Raw genomic sequence first — 17,317 nt, forward strand, 5'->3', positions numbered from 1 at the left:
CGCTGGCGGAATATTTATAGTGATGCCAATGAAGAGCGATGATGACTAATGAGAGAGAGAGAGAGAGAGAGAGAGAGAGAGAGAGAGAGAGAGAGAGAGAGAGAGAGAGAGAGAGGAAATTGATGATATTTTGACGATAATGAAGAAAAAAGGAATAGGAGGAGGAGGAAAATTATGGAAACTATTTATACGTCATTGAGTCTCTTTTTTCTGCAGCAGGCTACGACCTTCCTGAGCCTTCTTCAGGAGGATCACGGAGGAGGCATAAAATATCCTCCTCCTCCTCCTCCTCCTCTTCTTCTTCCTGTTTTCACTCCTGATATTTATTTTCCTCCTCCTCCCACTTATCATCTGCCTCCACCACCACCACCACCTTTTCCTTCCCCTCTCTTTACTCTCCTTCTCCTCATCTCTTCCTCATCAACATTATTTTCCTCATCATTATCATCATTATCTCCCTCCTCCTCTTCATCTATCTTCCTTCTTCTCCTTATTTTCTCCTCCATTTTTTTTTCATCCTCCTACACCACTTCTCCATTTCTTGTTTTTCACCACCTCCACCACTACCATCTCCACTACCATCATTACCACCACGTTTTCCTCCTCCTTCACCCCTCCTCCTCCTCCTCCTCCTGCGCCTACCTCGTGACGTCACCAAATTAAGGCCGCAGGTTATTCCCCTCACGCGGGCCTCGGAGGAATTCCTTGATATATACTGAAATAGCGACGAAACAGGAAGAAATGTAATGCCTCGCGGGGGTTAAACGACCGTGTCTTCAGTATGTCTGTTCTCGGTCCCTTTGTCTGTTTACGGTCCCTTTATTTACGGTCCCTTTATTTACGGTCCCTTTGTTTACGGTCCCTTTATTTACGGTCCTTTTGTTTTCGGTCCCTTTGTTTTCGGTTCCTTTATTTTCGGCCTCTTTGTCAGTTTTCGGTCCCTTTATTTACGGTCCCATTGTTTTCGGTCCCTTTATATTCGGTCCCTTAATTTTTATCCCTTTGTCTGTTTCCGGTCCCTTTGTTTTCGGTCCCTATATTTTCGGTCATTTAGTTTCGATCCTTTATCTGATCTCGGCGCCTTGTTCTACCTGCTTGCTGGCTCGTGATGTAACAGTGCACCCAGTTCGTATCCTTCCTCCCAGTCAGTAGGTACGATATCAAGGTGTGTGTGTGTGTGTGTGTGTGTGTGTGTGTGTGTGTGTGTGTGCGGTGAGGGAGAAGGCGAGAAACTAAAGCTGCTCCAAGGAAAATTAAGCTTGAAATATTAAAAAGGAGATGTTGCCAAGTGCTATAGTGATATTTATATTATTAATTTGGGTGTCTGAAATGGAATGGCGCAATCAGACTGTCATACGTATTCTGCAAGGAAACCTATTTTTAACACAAGATAGATTAGATTAGACGTGTGGGTGTAGGTGGGGGGGTGGGGGGTGGAGAGACGGATGTATGTGGGGGGGGAAGGGGGGGGGAGGTGGGGGCTGGCTTTGTGTCTTCAGGGAAATTATAATTCTACTACGTTAGAAATATTAATACATACTGGTGCCGCGAAGAATGTGTAGGATTAGTCGTAGGAATATGTAGGATTGGTGGTAGGAATGTGTAGGATTGGTGGTAGGAATGTGTAGGATTGGTGGTAGGAATGTGTAGGATTAGTGGTAGGAATGTGTAGGATTGGTGGTAGGAATGTGTAGGATTGGTGGTAGGAATGTGTAGGATTGGTGGTAGGAATGTGTAGGATTGGTGGTAGGAATGTGTAGGATTGGTGGTAGGAATGTGTAGGATTGGTGGTAGGAATGTGTAGGATTGGTGGTGGGAATGTGACGGATTGGTGGTGGGAATGTGACGGATTGGTGGTAGGAATGTGTAGGATTGGTGGTAGGAATGTGTAGGATTGGTGGTAGGAATGTGTAGGATTGGTGGTAGGAATGTGTAGGATTGGTGGTAGGAATGTGTAGGATTGGTGGTAGGAATGTGTAGGATTGGTGGTAGGAATGTGACGGATTGGTGGTAGGAATGTGTAGGATTGGTGGTAGGAATGTGTAGGATTGGTGGTAGGAATGTGTCGGAGGGTGAAGGGTGCGTGTTAGGAGGGAAAGGGTATTAGCAGTAGGGGGAATACAAGAGAAAATTGCATTTGTTGGAAGTGTATACGACGAGAGAAGGAGAGATGAAGGTGGAAGGGAGCAGCGGAGAGGAAGGAGGCAAAAAGGAAGGGAAGGATTTTTTTATGGTATTTGAAGGGAAAATGAATGAAAAAAAAAGAAAAAAAAATGAATGTAGAAGAAATTGAGGATTGTAGTTTTGTTATTTCGTTTTGCTGCTTGTTGTTGTTGTTGTTGTTGTTTGTTTGTTTGTTTGTTTTAGATGGTGTGATTCGATATTGCATTTCTCTCTCTCTCTCTCTCTCTCTCTCTCTCTCTCTCTCTCTCTCTGGGAAAATTAGTGGAGGAATTAGAGAAATCGTCCTATGTTAGCTGCGTTTTCCTCCCCCATTTTTTTCCTTCTTTTTCTCTTCCTCGCTTCCTTCTGATAGATAATTAAGACGTCAATGTGTTTTTTTTTACTTTCTTTCTTTCTTCCTTTCACTCATTTCATTTTTTTATCGAGCTCTTCATTTATTCAGTCGTTCTTCTCTCTGTTCCAACCTTACCTCATTATTTTATTTGAGTGTTCGTTCCTGTGTTTCATATTTCCTTCCTCCCTTCTATCCTTTCTTCTTCCTCTCCTTCTTTCCTTCATTCAGTCTTTCCCTTGCTCCCTCTTTACTTCCTTTTGTTTAGTTTGTTCGCTCTTTCCCTCTCCCTCTTCCATTCATTCATTCATTCACTCCTTTTCCGTCTTTTCATCCTCTTTTTCATCTTTCCTTCCTTCCTTCCCTCCTTTATTTCCTTTCTTCCTTCTACCCTTCCTTCCATCTTTCCTTCTTTCCTTCATTCATTCATTCATTCACTCCTTTTCCGTCTTTTCATCCTCTTTTTCATCTTTCCTTCCTTCCTTCCCTCCTTCGTTCTTTCCTTTCTTCCTTCTCTCCTTCCTTCCATCTTTCCTTCTTTCCTTCCTTCATTCATTTGCTCCCTTCATTTCTTCCCTGTTGTTTTCTTTCCCTTCTTTTTTCCTTCCTGTCTTCCATCAGGTGAATAAGATACGAGAAAGATTTGATACTGAACACCTTTTATTCAAGCTTCGATCCCTCCGTCGCAGGTGCAGGAGAGGAAAGGGGATCCGAACTCTTCCTCAAGTGCCCTTCGAAAACCATTAATTATCCAGATTTGTCGACAGATTTCGCTCATCTTACTCCCTTGCGGTCTTCCTCCTCTTTTTTTCTCTCCTTTTTTGCATTTCCCTCTTTTATTCCGAGCTTATCAGGGGAAGACGAGTCGTTTGCGGAGGAAAAAAGAGAGAGAGAAAGAGAGAGGGAGAGAAAAAATGGTGAGCTGATAGCCTAATAGAGAAGCTTACGTCTTATCTCTCCAGTGCTTGTGTTCTTCGATCCCCTCTTCCTCCTCTTCCTCTTTCTCTTCCTCCTCTTCCTGCTTCGGGTCTGCCTGGGACAAAGGAGGAACCTATGCCTGCTCTGTTGCGTTTGGTATCTCCCCTAACTTTTGAGACTGCATTAGCTGGGTTCTTCTTCTTCTTTTTCTTCTTCTTCTTCTTTTTCTTCTTCCTCTTCTTCTTCCTTCTCCTCCTCCTTCTTCTCCTTCTTCTCCTTTTCCTCCTCCTTTTTCCCCTCCTTGTCCAACTCCTTCTCTTCCTCCTCCTCCACTTCCAACTCCTCCTCCTCCTCCTCCAACTTATCCTTAGCCTCCTCCTCCTCCTCTTCCTCCTCCTCCTCGTTTTCTTTGGATCCCTTTCTTTCCAAACTCTTACACACACACACACACACACACACACACACACACACACACACACTTTTTGTTATTTACTATTTTTTATATTTTCCCTGCTCTTGTTTTCTTGTTTTCTGGTCATCCATAACAACCGCATCGTTAGGGCAAGCTTGTAGTGTCCTCGAGGGGGCAGGGACCTTGCTGTTGTTGTTGTTGTTGTTATATATATATGGAAAGTGTTTGTTTACCCTCTTTGCAACGGCTCCTTTCTCTTTTGGTTCTCTTTCCTTTGTTTTTACTCTTTTTAGTGTTTCGTTTCGCTCCTTCTCCTATTTCCTTTAATTATCAAGCTTTTCTCTGATCTCTCCAGTGGCATTTGTTTTATCTATATATATATTTGTACTCTTTCTCTTCCCATTTTTCTTCTATGTCTATGTCTACTCGTTCAATTACTTTCTGTTTATCTATATCTATAAAAGTTTTTCCTTGTGATATTTTTTTCCTGTATTCCTGCTCTCTCTTCCTGTTTGTTCCTTTCTTGTACTGTATGATCTCCCTTCTTATAATTTCCTAAGTCCACTCTTTCAATTCCTTCCTGTTTCTATCTATGTAAAAAGTCGTCTTTGTAACATTTCTGAGTATTCATGTCCTTCTTTCTTTTCGTTCTTTATTTTCTCTCATTATGATCTCCTTTCCTTTAGCTTAATTTGTTTTATGAGACTACTCGTGTAACTCCTTCGTGTTTCTAGGTACATTTCTCAATATCTATGATCCTCCTCTGTCTTTCCTTCCCTTAATGGTACTGTTTGAACTCCCTTCCTATAGTTTCCTGTGTCTGCTCGTTCAATTCCTTCCTGTGTCTGAACCAAGCGGTGTGTGTTTCATGACCTCCCTTGGTACCAGCATCCCCGTAATGAGCAGATGAAAGTTACATTCAAGTCATTCTTTATTAATCCCTAAGAACCCTCTCGCCCTGCATGGAGTGGCCAGATAAACATATATAGACAGATATAGATAATTAAATAAATAGAGATAGATAAGAGGTGAGAAAGCTACGTATTGTCAGCATAGCGTGAATAAAATAGAGAAACTAGTAAAAAGAAAAGCGTGAACGGAAGGAAATGGATTAAAAAAGAGTAATAGACTGAATAAATAGATAAAAAAATATATAAAAAAAGGGAGATGGCAAAAGCAAATTTCTGGAGAAACTACATTGAAGAAAAAATGAAAAAAGGAGAGAGAGAGAGAGAGAGAGAGAGAGAGAGAGAGAGAGAGAGAGAGAGAGAGAGAGAGAGAGAGAGAGAGAGAGAGAGAGAGAGAGAGAGAGAGAGAGAGAGAGAACGCAGATAAGACGGATTACCCAAGACGGTCACATTCAACTCAGGTTTTCATATTCAAAGAGTTGCATTGTGCTGCTGCTGTGAGCGATAAAAGCGATGCCAACCCTTTGAGCCTCGAGAAAGGAAGGATGGGAAGGTACTAGTTAGGGTCCAAACGCGTGGCCTCAGTGCTCATCTCCGTCGCATTGACCCTTTGAGCCCGTAGTAGCTAAAGTGAATTTATTAGAGAAAGAGGGATAAGGGAAGAGAGATGGAAAAGGAAGAAGAGGGTAAAAAAACGGAGGTGAAGGAGAGAGGAAAGATGGGAGGAGGAGGAGGAGGAGGAGGAGAAGTGGAGGACTTTTCTCTCTGTACCCCTGATGTAAGTACCGATTGGAAGGCTGCGTACAAATTGGTAAAGGGATGGGATATTTTGTCTTTATCCTTTGGGAGGCTGCGTACAAATTGGTAAAGGGATGGAACTTTTTTTATTTATCCTTTGGGAGGCTGCGTACAAATTGGTAAGGGGGAGGTAGCCTATTTTTTTCTTTACCCTGATGTAACGGCCCATTGGATTACTGCGTACGAATTGGGAAAGGAAAGGAACTATTTTTCTGTACCCTGAAGTAACTACTGCCGATTGGAAGGCTGCGTACAAATTGGGAAATAAAAGGAATGTTTTTTTTTTTCTACCGTGATGTAAGTACCGCTTGGAAGGCTGCGTGCGAATTGGGGAAGGGAAGGAACTTTAATTAATTCTGTACACTGATATAAGTACCGATTGGGAGGCTGCGTACAAATTGGTAAACATGCCTAGCTACCTATCGTACGTGCACTTCCACCGCGACCCCAAAAACGGAATCACAACGGCAACCACTCAAATGTGTTCTCAAGCCGCTCCGAGCACAAGGGTTTTGGTCTCTCTCTCTCTCTCTCTCTCTCTCTCTCTCTCATAGATAAAGAGCTGGAATTCCTTTGTTCTTCTTCTGCGCCTCAGGATGGAAGGAGCGGAGGGTAGGAAGGGATGGAGGAGGAGGGAGAAAAGATGAAGGATGGGAAGGATGGGGAAAATGAAGAATAGGTTAGAAGAAGGATGGATAAAGCTAAATGATGAAGGTGATAAGAACGGTGAATGAGAGGGAAGGAAGGAGGGATCGAAGAGAAGATTGAGGGATGACCAGAGGGAAACAGGATGGAAAAGTAAAGGAAGGAAGGAAGGAAGGAAGGAAGGAAGGAAGGATAAAATAACGAAAATTGATGGAGAGGAGGAGAGAGAAGGTGAAGGGAAGGGAAGGAGAAAGGAGGAGAGATTAAGGCTGATGGAGGAATGGAAGGGAACAAAATGGAACAGTAAAGGAAGGAAAGAAGGATAGAAGAAAGGAAAACTGATGGAAAGGAAGAGAAAGAAAATAAAAGACGGTGAAGTGAAGGAAAAAAGAGGAGAGAAGGTTAAGGAACGAATGGAGGAAAACAGGACGGAAGCGAAAAGGAAGGAAGGAAGGAAAGAAGGATAGCAGAAAGGAAAACTGATGGAAAGGAAGAGAAAGAAAATAAAAGACGGTGAAGGAAAGGAGGCAAAAAGGAAGAGAGAAGGTTAAGGGACGAATGGAAGGAGAGCAGGATGGAAAAGAAAAGGAAGGAAGGAAGAAAGGAAGGATAAAATAAAGGAAAACAGATGAAAAGGAGGAAAAAGAAAGTGAGAGATACCGAAAGGAAGGAAAAAGGGTAACAGTTAAAGATGGAGAGAAAAGGCATAGAAAAAATAAAGATGCCGAGGAAAAAGAGAAAAATAATGGTGAGATAATAAGAAAAAAAAGAGAGGAAGGGAGGAGAAAGGATAAGAGAAGTAAAGATTGAAAGAAGGATGTAAAAAGGAAAAAAAGAGAGAAAAGGGTGATAAAAAAAAGTGAAGAGATGGAGGAAAAGGAAAGGAAACAGGGAAAAGAAGAGGAGGATAGAAGAGAGAGAGAGAGAGAGAGAGAGAGAGAGAGAGAGAGAGAGAGAGAGAGAGAGAGAGAGAACGAACATGTATTTCCAACGCGCCTTAAATTAAATACAGACTTCACATCGCAAAGAAATACCAGAAATACCAGAAATTTGTGGAATAGTTGAATCTCGTGATGCTACCTCGGTGTTGTTGTTGTTGTTTTTGTTGTTGTTTTGTTCGAAGGCCGATTTTCTTTTGTTTTCATTTTGTTTTTCATTCCTAAGTTTTTTTTCTATTTCTTCTTTTTCTTCTCGTTTTCTTAATTTCTTCTTTTTAATGCTTTTTTATTTCCTTTATTTTATTTTTCTCCTCCTCTTTCTTATCATTATTATTTTCATTATGATCATCCTTACTCATCTCCTTATACCCTTCGTTTTTTCTCGTTTTCTTTTTTTATTGTTTTCTTTATTTTATTCTTTATATTCTTCCTCCTCATTCATCATCATCATGCATTTACTTATATTTGTTTCTTCCTCTTCTTATTTTTTTTTTAGGAGGGTATACACCCCAAGCTTTTCTTCTCCTCACCAACTCTATCATCATTTTATCATCATTGTCATTCCCTTCTTCTTCTTCCTCTTCCTTAGTGGCTCAGTGGGTGAAGTATCCATGACAGAATCGAGGATGGAATGTCAAATTGTAATAATCTTTTGAGACTGCATATAACTTTTACAGAGGAAGTCTTGCCAATTTTCCAGTTGCTTGCAGATGTCGTGGAGAGGGAGGGAGCAGATAGAGGGGAGGGAGGGAGAGGAGGGAATGATATAGGGGATGGAAGGGGAAGAGGGGATTATGAAAGGAGTGAGGGGAAGCAGAAGGGGGGAGGAGAGTCACAAGTAATCTATGTATTTGTCAAGTTCGTACACAAGGCTCATTTTTGGATTATATAACACAGCGGCTTTCCTTAGCGCTATCAGAGAGAAGAGAAGAAAAGAAAAGAAAAAGAAAAAAGAAGAGAGAAGGAGAGAGAGAGAGAGAGAGAGAGAGAGAGAGAGAGAGAGAGAGAGAGAGAGAGAGAATTCAAAACAAAACCTTTATTCACAAACATTATTTACATCTGTGATTAAAGACTTTATATCCTGCATGGTGGGCCTAGTTGTATACCCAATAGCTTAGAAGTCAAACTATGCACAGAGCTATTAATCAGCATAAAAGAGAAATGTCTTTAATATTCAGTCAAATTTGGAAGAAAGGGAAACGTAGGGGAATAAAATACTTCTGCCACCTTTTGTCTGCCCATCTCTTTTATGTCCTTTCTCATATCATTTTCTTTCATCTCGTGTCGCTGGGCTCAAGCAACATCAATAGACCGTCACTCGGGGGATTTGGCTAAGCACAGAAGAGCCATAGTCTGAGTAGACATTCAGATGGCAACTCTTAATGGATTTGGGCAAGATTGTGAGGAGTGGTGGTGGTGGAAGTGGTCCTGTGTGTGGGGGCGAAAGGGGAGGGGCAAGAAATAAGATGGTGTTGTGTTTGTGTGAGTGGGTGTGGGTGGGTGTGGGTGTGGGTGGGTGAAAGAGAGGTTGGGGGGGGGAGACTGAGGGAAGGGATTGAGCTGAGCCTCTATTTTTTTTCTAATTGTACACACCGCCAAGCTTTTCTCTCTCTTCCTTAGTAACGAATCTTTCAAGGCTCTCCTATTTTCACTTCTCTCTCTGGCATCTCAAGCATTTGCCTCTAGATGTCTACTCCCTTGACAGTTTCCTCAATAGAAATACTCAGCTCTTAGATTTCCCCTTGTGAACATTTTGCCCTCTTGATATATTCAACAGCCTTGAGTGGTGGTATCGAAATCCTGCCTAGATATTTCTTAAAATTTTAGTGGAACCAAGTTAATACCTAGCTCAGGTTACAGCAATTGATCAGGGATATATGGCAGGTGTAACATCTGGGTTACCACAGTTTACCTTCCCTTGGAATGCCTCCATGGTCCAATGGTTATGGTGGCTAGCTAAGAATCTGCAGGCCAGGGTTCAAATCCCGACCTGGGCAGTCAGTGTGCAGCTCACTTAGCTGTTCCTCTTTCCTCTCAGGCTGTTCAATAAATGGGTACCTGGGGAAACCTGGGGAAGGTGAACTGTGGTACTCCGGATGTCACACTGGCCTTGTGTCCCAGGGTAATGTGCCTATGTGACAGAGATGGGCACTGCGGCCACGTGCAGCTATAGCATATGCCCCTGACTTTTCCTTTACCTTCCTCGGATACCCATTTACATAGCAACCCAAATATAAGATGAACAGCTGGATGGATTGCATGATGACTGCCCAGACCAGCACATAATAGTAACTCTTTATGGAGTTATCCCAGGCTAAGTGAATGGAGTGGCCAAGATAAAGATCAGATGATGGGAAAATCCAAGTTACATTTAGTTTCTTCAGGGATTCCAATTTGCTCCATTTATGTCCTTGGATTACAAATACTAATCCTACCATAATATGCATGTATACCTGTTAAAAAAAATTCAGTCAAGTACTTTGACACTTAAATGAGACAGGAAAGTTGGAAGTCTAGAGAAGCACTAGTAATATCATGTGTAGCAAAGAACCAGTGCAAGATATTACTGTGTAGCAGCATTTTAAAGTGTATTTAACAACTATACAATATAGCCAATCTAATACATGCTATGGTGATGACTTTAAGCCTTAGGTGATAAAACTAAGTTACATACTGGCATTTGTTTAATAATGGACCTTGAACACAAATGGTGACTCATTTTCTTTGGCTTTGATGGTTTTCTTTCTTCAGCCATTCTGAGTTGACATGCAAGTCAACTGTGTGCTCAATTGCTAAATATTTCTTGAGTATTTTCAACCATCAGTTAATGTTTAACTTTATAGGATTTGCAAGAATCATCATCCTTGACCCTATTTCCCAGAAGCTGTGTAGGCATTTTCTTTTCTTTTTTCTTTTTTTTTTCTTTTCTTTTTTCTTTTTTACATTATTCTACTCACTGAGAATCTTGAAGGATCCACCAGCTCATGAAGCACGGATCATTCTTCCTAATCCTTCTTGGATTTGCCTCCCAAAACCTTCTTTCTCTGGGCAAACATGTGCATGTACAGCATCGGGAACACTGTTGGAAAAAATTGTTTGTTTTAAGTGTCAAGTTAAAGACTTTGTAACCTATAATATTTGTACTCTTTAGGCTCTACCTACTCCACTGTTTTTAATAATAATTATTATAAGAAGAAGAAGAATAACAACAATAATAACTAATCTGTAACACCCTAAGACATTTTATTATGCCAGCAGCAAAACCAATCACTTGTCTATATCCCAAGTGAACCATCAACTGATCTTAATTAAATAAAGAGGGGGCAGGTGGCTCTGTGATTATGGCACTTTGCCTGTGACCCAGAAGTTGAGAGTTCAATCCCAGATTACAACAACTCAGTGACAGAGGTAGTGTTTTTGTAACCCAGCAGAGCTATAACTACACACACACACACACACACACACACACACACACACACACACACATTTTAAAATAAACCACAATTTTACATCATTTCAAACTCACCTGGAATATAGAGGAGTGCAAAGATGATGAGAGTTGAGTGCAGATCAAAGGTGAAGTTGAGTGCATTGGGCATGGCAATGGAGTAGACCTTTGTCTTGGCCACAGTGGGCAGGGCAGCATACAGGCACAGCATCTCACCAGTCACACCCACTGGGTACAACACGATGAACAAGGTGTACCTGGTGACATACAAATACTTGAACTAAGATAAATATATTAAATAAAAAGAGCATCATCAATAGGACAGCATAAGGAGTATCCACTACCTTTATACAGCCTCTGGAAGCCTGCAACTTGGCTGAAAAATTTATGCCAATTTACATGATTCATTTTGCCTTGGGCATATAACATATAAAACTTAACTGATTCCATACATATACAAGGCAACATTAATGTATACAAAACAATGCAGTTTTAGTAGAACTTCAATCTATTCCTAGATAAATGACTTCCCAGCCAGTCAGAGGCATGGACATGTTAAACATGTCTCCATACTTGCCAATACCACATATCCATTTAAAAACAGTTTAAAAACAGTCCTCAGGGAACTCATGTTTCCAGAAAATAAGAAAAAGCCCAAATACCTCTATAAATGCCACACCACATGTGGAAAGTATAAATAGTCATGAAAAATAACCATTACCTGTGTTGCCACAGCATGCTCACCTTAGGAAGGTGAGAATGGAAGGAACATGCTTGAGAATGCTGAGGAAGTAGTAAGCATATCTAATAACCTCTGTCACACTCCAGGCAATCAACAGCATTGGCAAACCTGAGAGAAATTATATTTTAATTCCTTAGTTCAATATATTCAGAATCATCACCAAAACTGAATATTTTTCAATGTAATCAAGGTGGGCCATTCAAAATCAAAATATGGTATTATAATTTAAAGAAAAAGATTACCCAAGTGATAATAAACTCACACACCAACATGACTACAATCCCTGGCTGGTCAAGCATCCAAACATACCAAAGCTGGAATGAGTCTTGTCAACGGTGCAGAGGATGGGCCAGAGGATGACGAGGCGGGAGGTGACCTGAGGGATCACCATGGCCACGCTGGATGGCACAAGGCCCACCGCTGCATGTATGACCTGAGGATGATTGGCACTAGGTCATGTATGCAAGGTCGGCATAGAAAGTTAATTCTACCCCAGCACATGAAGTAATATGAAAACAGCCTAACAGCACCCCACCTTCATCTGGCAGCATCCACCCTCTCAACTTACCACTTATCTATTCTATCGTTCAAAATCAAAGAATTTCTTGGACAACTATACTACCAAAAAGTTGTGATATCATGCATCAAAATATTCACACGATGGTTCAAGATATGTATTATATTCAGTCCCTCCTCACCTCCTGCCTTTGGGTGTGTGTACATTGCACTTACACTTGTGCCTATTGTTATTGCCACCACATACTAAACTAAACTTATATGCAATGTTACTGAAAATTAACCCACAACTTATCATTATGAAACTGCTGACCTTGTTGCAGTTCATCTTCTCTTCCCCTAAATAAAAGCATCCCAACAGGAGCTGAATTCAACACACACAAAAACATTCATAGAGAAAGAAAAAAAAGGCATAGCTACAGTATATCTACCTCCATGATAGCGAGTGTCTGGAAGATCTTTAGGACCGTGCTCGTGCTCTCCCATAGTCCTTTGATGCTCCCGCCTTCATAGATCAAGTGGTGAAGGGTCTGGATGAGAACTATGAGCCACCTGTAAAGTATTCATCCATGCCATTACTCTTGTGTCTGAGGTGCTCAATCTTTTTGGATGAATGAGCTGTTAGATATGCAAAATATATAATGGGGTAGCACAATGGCAAAGCAAACTGATTTGGCAATACATATATGCAATGGTGCAATTTCTTTCAAAATATTATAATTGTTGAGCTAACATACTTTTATATGAAGAAATTGTTACCTTGCAGTACTGGTTACTTAAATGCAACTTAGTACACCTAATCACTCACATTACATGAGTAGTTATCACATCATGCATGTGGCTTTCAAGCAGTGGGTTGAGCACCCCTAATTATACTTAATTTATGAATTCTTTCTCTTCAAAAGTCTAGCTATTGAACAAAACTGTTGATCTCTAGAAACTTAGTTAGATACCCTCATTTATGAGAATGCCACAATTATAAATCCAATGCAATCGGGCACCCTTTCTCAAGATGCACAAACTATCTGTCCTTCCCTACATCTTGCAAACACCAACACAGGGTATAATAATTTATATATTTCATGCTGTATTACTATGAAAATGGAGATCCTTCCTTTCTACCTTTGAATATTAAATATTCAAAGGTGACTGAGAAAACAACCCCCTATATTATGTTGTCTCAACATAAAATTTGAAGTAGGTTGGGAAATAGAAAAAAAATTGGAGACATGGTATCTTTAAGAAAGGTGTTCAATGCATGTACTACACCAGTCATGTCCTTACCCCAGGCTTAGGAAAACATTGTAGAATACAAGGTAGACATTCCCGGGGGAGCTGATACTGGCTTCTTGCTTTGGCTTGGGTGGCATCCTGCTGTAGTGTCACACTATTGCCCGTTGACTGGAAATGATGGAATATATACATGTAGAAATGTGGGTAAAATTTACCTTTTCTAGGTGGTAAAGCTAATCCATAGTGAACCCCTACATCATGTCATCATGCCGCTCTGGCCACTAACTGAAGCCTGAAAAATACACGCGTCTCCCCATATTTGCGGATTCGCACATTCACAGGTTTTCCCCCTATTGCAAAAAGGGAAGCTGCACAGAGGAAATTTTTGTGGTGCCACTCCAAACATTCATAGTCCATCCATGGACGATTAAAATATCATAAATAGCATCACACTCAGGGAGTGCGAGCCAATCATTCCCAGAAATTCACCATTCATAGGGGTCTGTGTCCCCTAACCCGCACGAATAACAGGGGACAGGTGCAATGTAAGGTAAAGGTGAGTGCATACAATATACCTGCACTTGGCTGCAGTGCTCATCTCTGAACTGTTAGTTGGCAGGACACAGGCCAACATGAAATCCAGGATTGCTACAGTTTACCTTCCAAGGTTTCACCAAGTACCTACCCATTTATCGACCAGCCCGAAAGTGAGTATGAAGAGCTAGGTAAGCTGCACGCCAACTGCCAAGGCCAGGATTCAAACCCGGGCCCACAAAGTCATAGCCAGGCACACTGACCACTTCTCCACGGAGGCGCAGCGAGGTGTAATATAGCCTCCCCTAAAGAGTAACCTTACCTTGGCCTCCCCCTTCTTAGGCCAAGGATATCCAACAGCATAAAACTAGAATCCTGTGGGGGATTTCCACTTCTCAAAGCACATGAGATTTTGATCTGAGGAATAAATATTTTCCCAACAAGCCACCCAGGATTAAAATGTTTATCGTTTACCGTTGATGAGGTTTCAGGCCCCGGTCCACCGCCGTAGCAGCGTTCCACAGGGCCGCTGTGGGTCTCATGTGGGTCCTCATGACACAAGACAGACTGATATTGGTCACATTATAGTTATTATTGATTTGCATAGCAAATGAGGGTAAAATTCCAGAAGTAACCCCACCAGGCTGCCGACAGTCAATGACAACAACCAACGGTGCAGAATGAAGTGTCTGACATATATGTATATCATAAACAATAATAAATCTAACTCAAGTAAATCTAACCCGACCTAACTTAACTAAATATAGTCCGACCTAACCCAACCTAACTTTACTAAATCTAACCTAACCATATCTGACCCGTGTTCCTCTGCCAAAATGCACTAAACAAAAATAAATGCCACGATATATCCCCCCCAGACCGTATTCCAAGAACTTAATATCTCATTAATGAGTGATCTGCAACACCAAGGCAATACGGCAATGTGTTGTGCGAGTTTAAAGTACATCATGAGGAACATAGGTATCCTTCACAGTGAAATGGGTGTACTTCTGTAATAATACCCTAACAAAGCCTCAACACACCAAAAACTATGAAATGGAATTAAAAAAAACAATATGAAGCAGCAGGAGAGGAAACAAATACTTGATAAACCTGGTATTGCAGGATATCTGAGCTTATTGGTCCATCACAAGCGCTGAATGGCCAGCTTTTTAACGGTTATGTATACACACCAATGGAATGCAAGTAACAGCAGCACCAGGAAAGAACAATCAGATGTCACTAGGAAAGCCACCCTCACCTTCACCTTCCTCCTGCAAGAAAAGTAAGCATGACTTGACAAGCACAATTCTGTAAACTCATCCAGCCCTGAGGCAGTCCTTGGGCCAACCAATGGGAAATAAAAAAACATCTTACATGAGAAGTGGACCATCTTATATGAGAAGTGGATGACACCCACACATTCAGGCCACATCAGTAATTATAAACTACGGAGAAATGATAGAAGGCTGTAAAGCATGTCCCTTGGCTAACAGAAAAATAAATAAAAATCACATTACATGAGAAGCAGATGACAGTTTCTTCCACACATCCTGGCTACATCAATAATTATAGACTATGAAGAAATGACAGAAGGCTGAAAATAAATAATAAAAATCACATTACATGAAAAGCAGATGACAGTTTCCCCACACATCCAGGCCACAGCAATAATTATGGACTGAGGACGTGATATAGGGCTGCAGTGTATGTTAATTAGTATATAGGCCTAAGGAAGGGTTATTTCTCTACCTGTCTGAAGCTCCACAGGTGATGATGTGAGCTCCCCTTCCCCCTCAGAGCTTACTAAGGGTTATTTTTCTACCTGTCTGAAGCTCCACAGGTGATGATGTGAGCTCCCCCTCCCTCTCCCTTCTATCCTCAGAGCTTACTAAGGGTTATTTTTCTACCTGTCTGAAGCTCCACGTACAGGTGATGTGAGCTCCCCCTCCCTCTCCCTTCTATCCTCAGAGCTTACTAAGGGTTATTTTTCTACCTGTCTGAAGCTCCACGTACAGGTGATGTGAGCTCCCCTTCCCTCTCCCTTCTATCCTCAGAGCTTACTAAGGGTTATTTTTCTACCTGTCTGAAGCTCCACGTACAGGTGATGATGTAAGCTCCCCTTCCCTCTCCCTTCTATCCTCAGAGCTTACTAAGGGTTATTTTTCTACCTGTCTGAAGCTCCACGTACAGGTGATGTGAGCTCCCCTTCCACTCCCTTCTGTCCCCTGCAGGAGTTTGTAGGCCACACAGTCAAGCTTTCACTCCTGCAGATTCCCGGATTTCACCAGAGTAGCAACCAACCCGCTTTCCTCTGCCTACTTTCTGGACCTCATAAAAAGTTGTCTCCTGAACTAACCTCGGATAAAAAGTTGTCTGTGGGTTCTTCTTTCTTCTCTACCGGCCTTCTACTAGAGTTTGTACGCCACTTATCAATTTTACTTATCGCCGGTAGTCTTCTCCTATAATGTTATCGGCCAGCTATTATCTTCTTCTTCTTCTTCTCGGCCATCTCTTCTTATGGTTGTATTTTTTTTTTACAGTGTTCTCAGACGCTTAATTCCGCCTCTCATATCAACTATAGAGTCCTTTGATCGAGACTCCATTAAATTATTTCCCCAAGGCCTAAAGAGGAGATTAATCGGGTTTTAAGGAGTATTTTTTAGATTCATTAAGATTCATTTAGATTCAGAAGGTCGAACTATACCATCATGCAGGGTCATCAAACTACCCCTGGAAATGCCCAAAACTCCTACGAAAGCCTCAAATATGTGCACTTGGGCGGAGATTAATCGGGTTCTAATGAATGGTGGTGCAACCATGATTGATGTAGTGTATAAAGTAAAGTTGGGGGCATAAGCTGTAGCAGCGCGTGGCCTCGGTGCTCATCTCCGTAACATTGGGTCATTGGCCAGTGAGCCTGTGGTGACGTGGGAGGGATCGAGCCCCATTACCCCGGGGCACAGGGCCAGTGTGACAGTATATGGTCCAGTATAGCTCTATACTTGCCTTGGTATGGTCGGCTAGAATACCAAGAATTAACCCAAGAACTTGTATAAATTCGATTTACATGGCCATCATACCTTTCCTGGTAATTTAATTGCCTTTAATGATACTGATCTTATTTGAAATAATGCGTTTCGTCTTATATATTTTACTATAAAAATATAATAGGAAGTTGGGAGCATTCGCTCATCTGCGCGTGGCTTCGGTGCTCACCTCTGTCTCATTTCCCTTATCGATCGAGTTACCCGGGCCCTCTATAGGCGTGGACAAGGTCTAAAGAAATTTACATCTTGGGCGAGCACAACTCAAGTTCAAGCTCGGGCCGAGCCCCTGAGGACACTCCAGGAATTCGAACCCCGTGGATTCGTAGTTGGGCGTGCTAGGCACGTCACCACGGATGTTGCCTATAAAAAAAAATAGTACGACAAATGATAGCGTTGATATGACACGTCCGTGTATACGATTAACGCGCCCATATCTCACTTTCTATATACGAAGTACTCATGGCTTAACCTTCAAAACTCGGAAAATCAGAGGAAAAAATGTAAGGACAGAAGCGTGAAAATAACCATGAATTAACTGTACTTAGAATGTTCGTACCACAAACGACGATTATTTTTAGGCGATATTATAGTCACTGGCAACTGTGCTGAGGTGGGAATTAACGTTGTCAAATTGTCGTACTCTGCCTTTTATGTTTGCCG

General features: G+C 41.6%; 1 protein-coding gene across 11 annotated transcripts; it reads right to left on the minus strand.

Annotated features, from left to right (window-relative positions):
- Nucleotides 1–9,805: 9,805 nt before the first annotated feature.
- On the minus strand, nt 9,806–16,192 carry LOC126996488 (very-long-chain (3R)-3-hydroxyacyl-CoA dehydratase hpo-8-like). 11 transcript variants are annotated; one of them, XM_050857001.1, is made up of 8 exons: nt 15,967–16,192; nt 15,123–15,204; nt 13,125–13,241; nt 12,272–12,392; nt 11,634–11,757; nt 11,327–11,432; nt 10,661–10,839; nt 9,806–10,213 (listed from the first exon to the last, which is right to left on the minus strand). In XM_050857001.1, exons 3-8 carry the CDS (start codon nt 13,208–13,210, stop codon nt 10,140–10,142), a joined length of 690 nt encoding a protein of 229 aa, XP_050712958.1. In that variant the 5' UTR covers nt 13,211–13,241; nt 15,123–15,204; nt 15,967–16,192; the 3' UTR covers nt 9,806–10,139. The 11 variants fall into 11 exon arrangements, with proteins under 11 accessions (XP_050712958.1, XP_050712951.1, XP_050712955.1 ...); XM_050856994.1 differs by lacking the exon at nt 15,123–15,204 and having other exon boundaries at nt 15,967–16,187; XM_050856998.1 differs by lacking the exons at nt 15,123–15,204; nt 15,967–16,192 and adding an exon at nt 15,799–15,950.
- Between the last annotated feature and the right edge of the window lie 1,125 nt (nt 16,193–17,317).

The sequence above is a fragment of the Eriocheir sinensis genome, chromosome 10 (assembly GCF_024679095.1).
Source record: "Eriocheir sinensis breed Jianghai 21 chromosome 10, ASM2467909v1, whole genome shotgun sequence".
In the NCBI taxonomy this organism is placed as follows: domain Eukaryota; kingdom Metazoa; phylum Arthropoda; class Malacostraca; order Decapoda; family Varunidae; genus Eriocheir; species Eriocheir sinensis.

Coding starts and splice junctions, on each gene's coding strand:
- LOC126996488 (XM_050857001.1), bottom strand. CDS start 13,210: ATGCCACCCAAGCCAAAGCAAGAAGCCAGTATCAGCTCCCCCGGGAAT. Junction 11,758..12,271: donor AGACACTCGCTATCATGGAG/GTAGATATACTG, acceptor AATCATCCTCAG/GTCATACATGCAGCGGTGGG. Junction 10,840..11,326: donor TCCATTCTCACCTTCCTAAG/GTGAGCATGCTG, acceptor GTATGTCACCAG/GTACACCTTGTTCATCGTGT.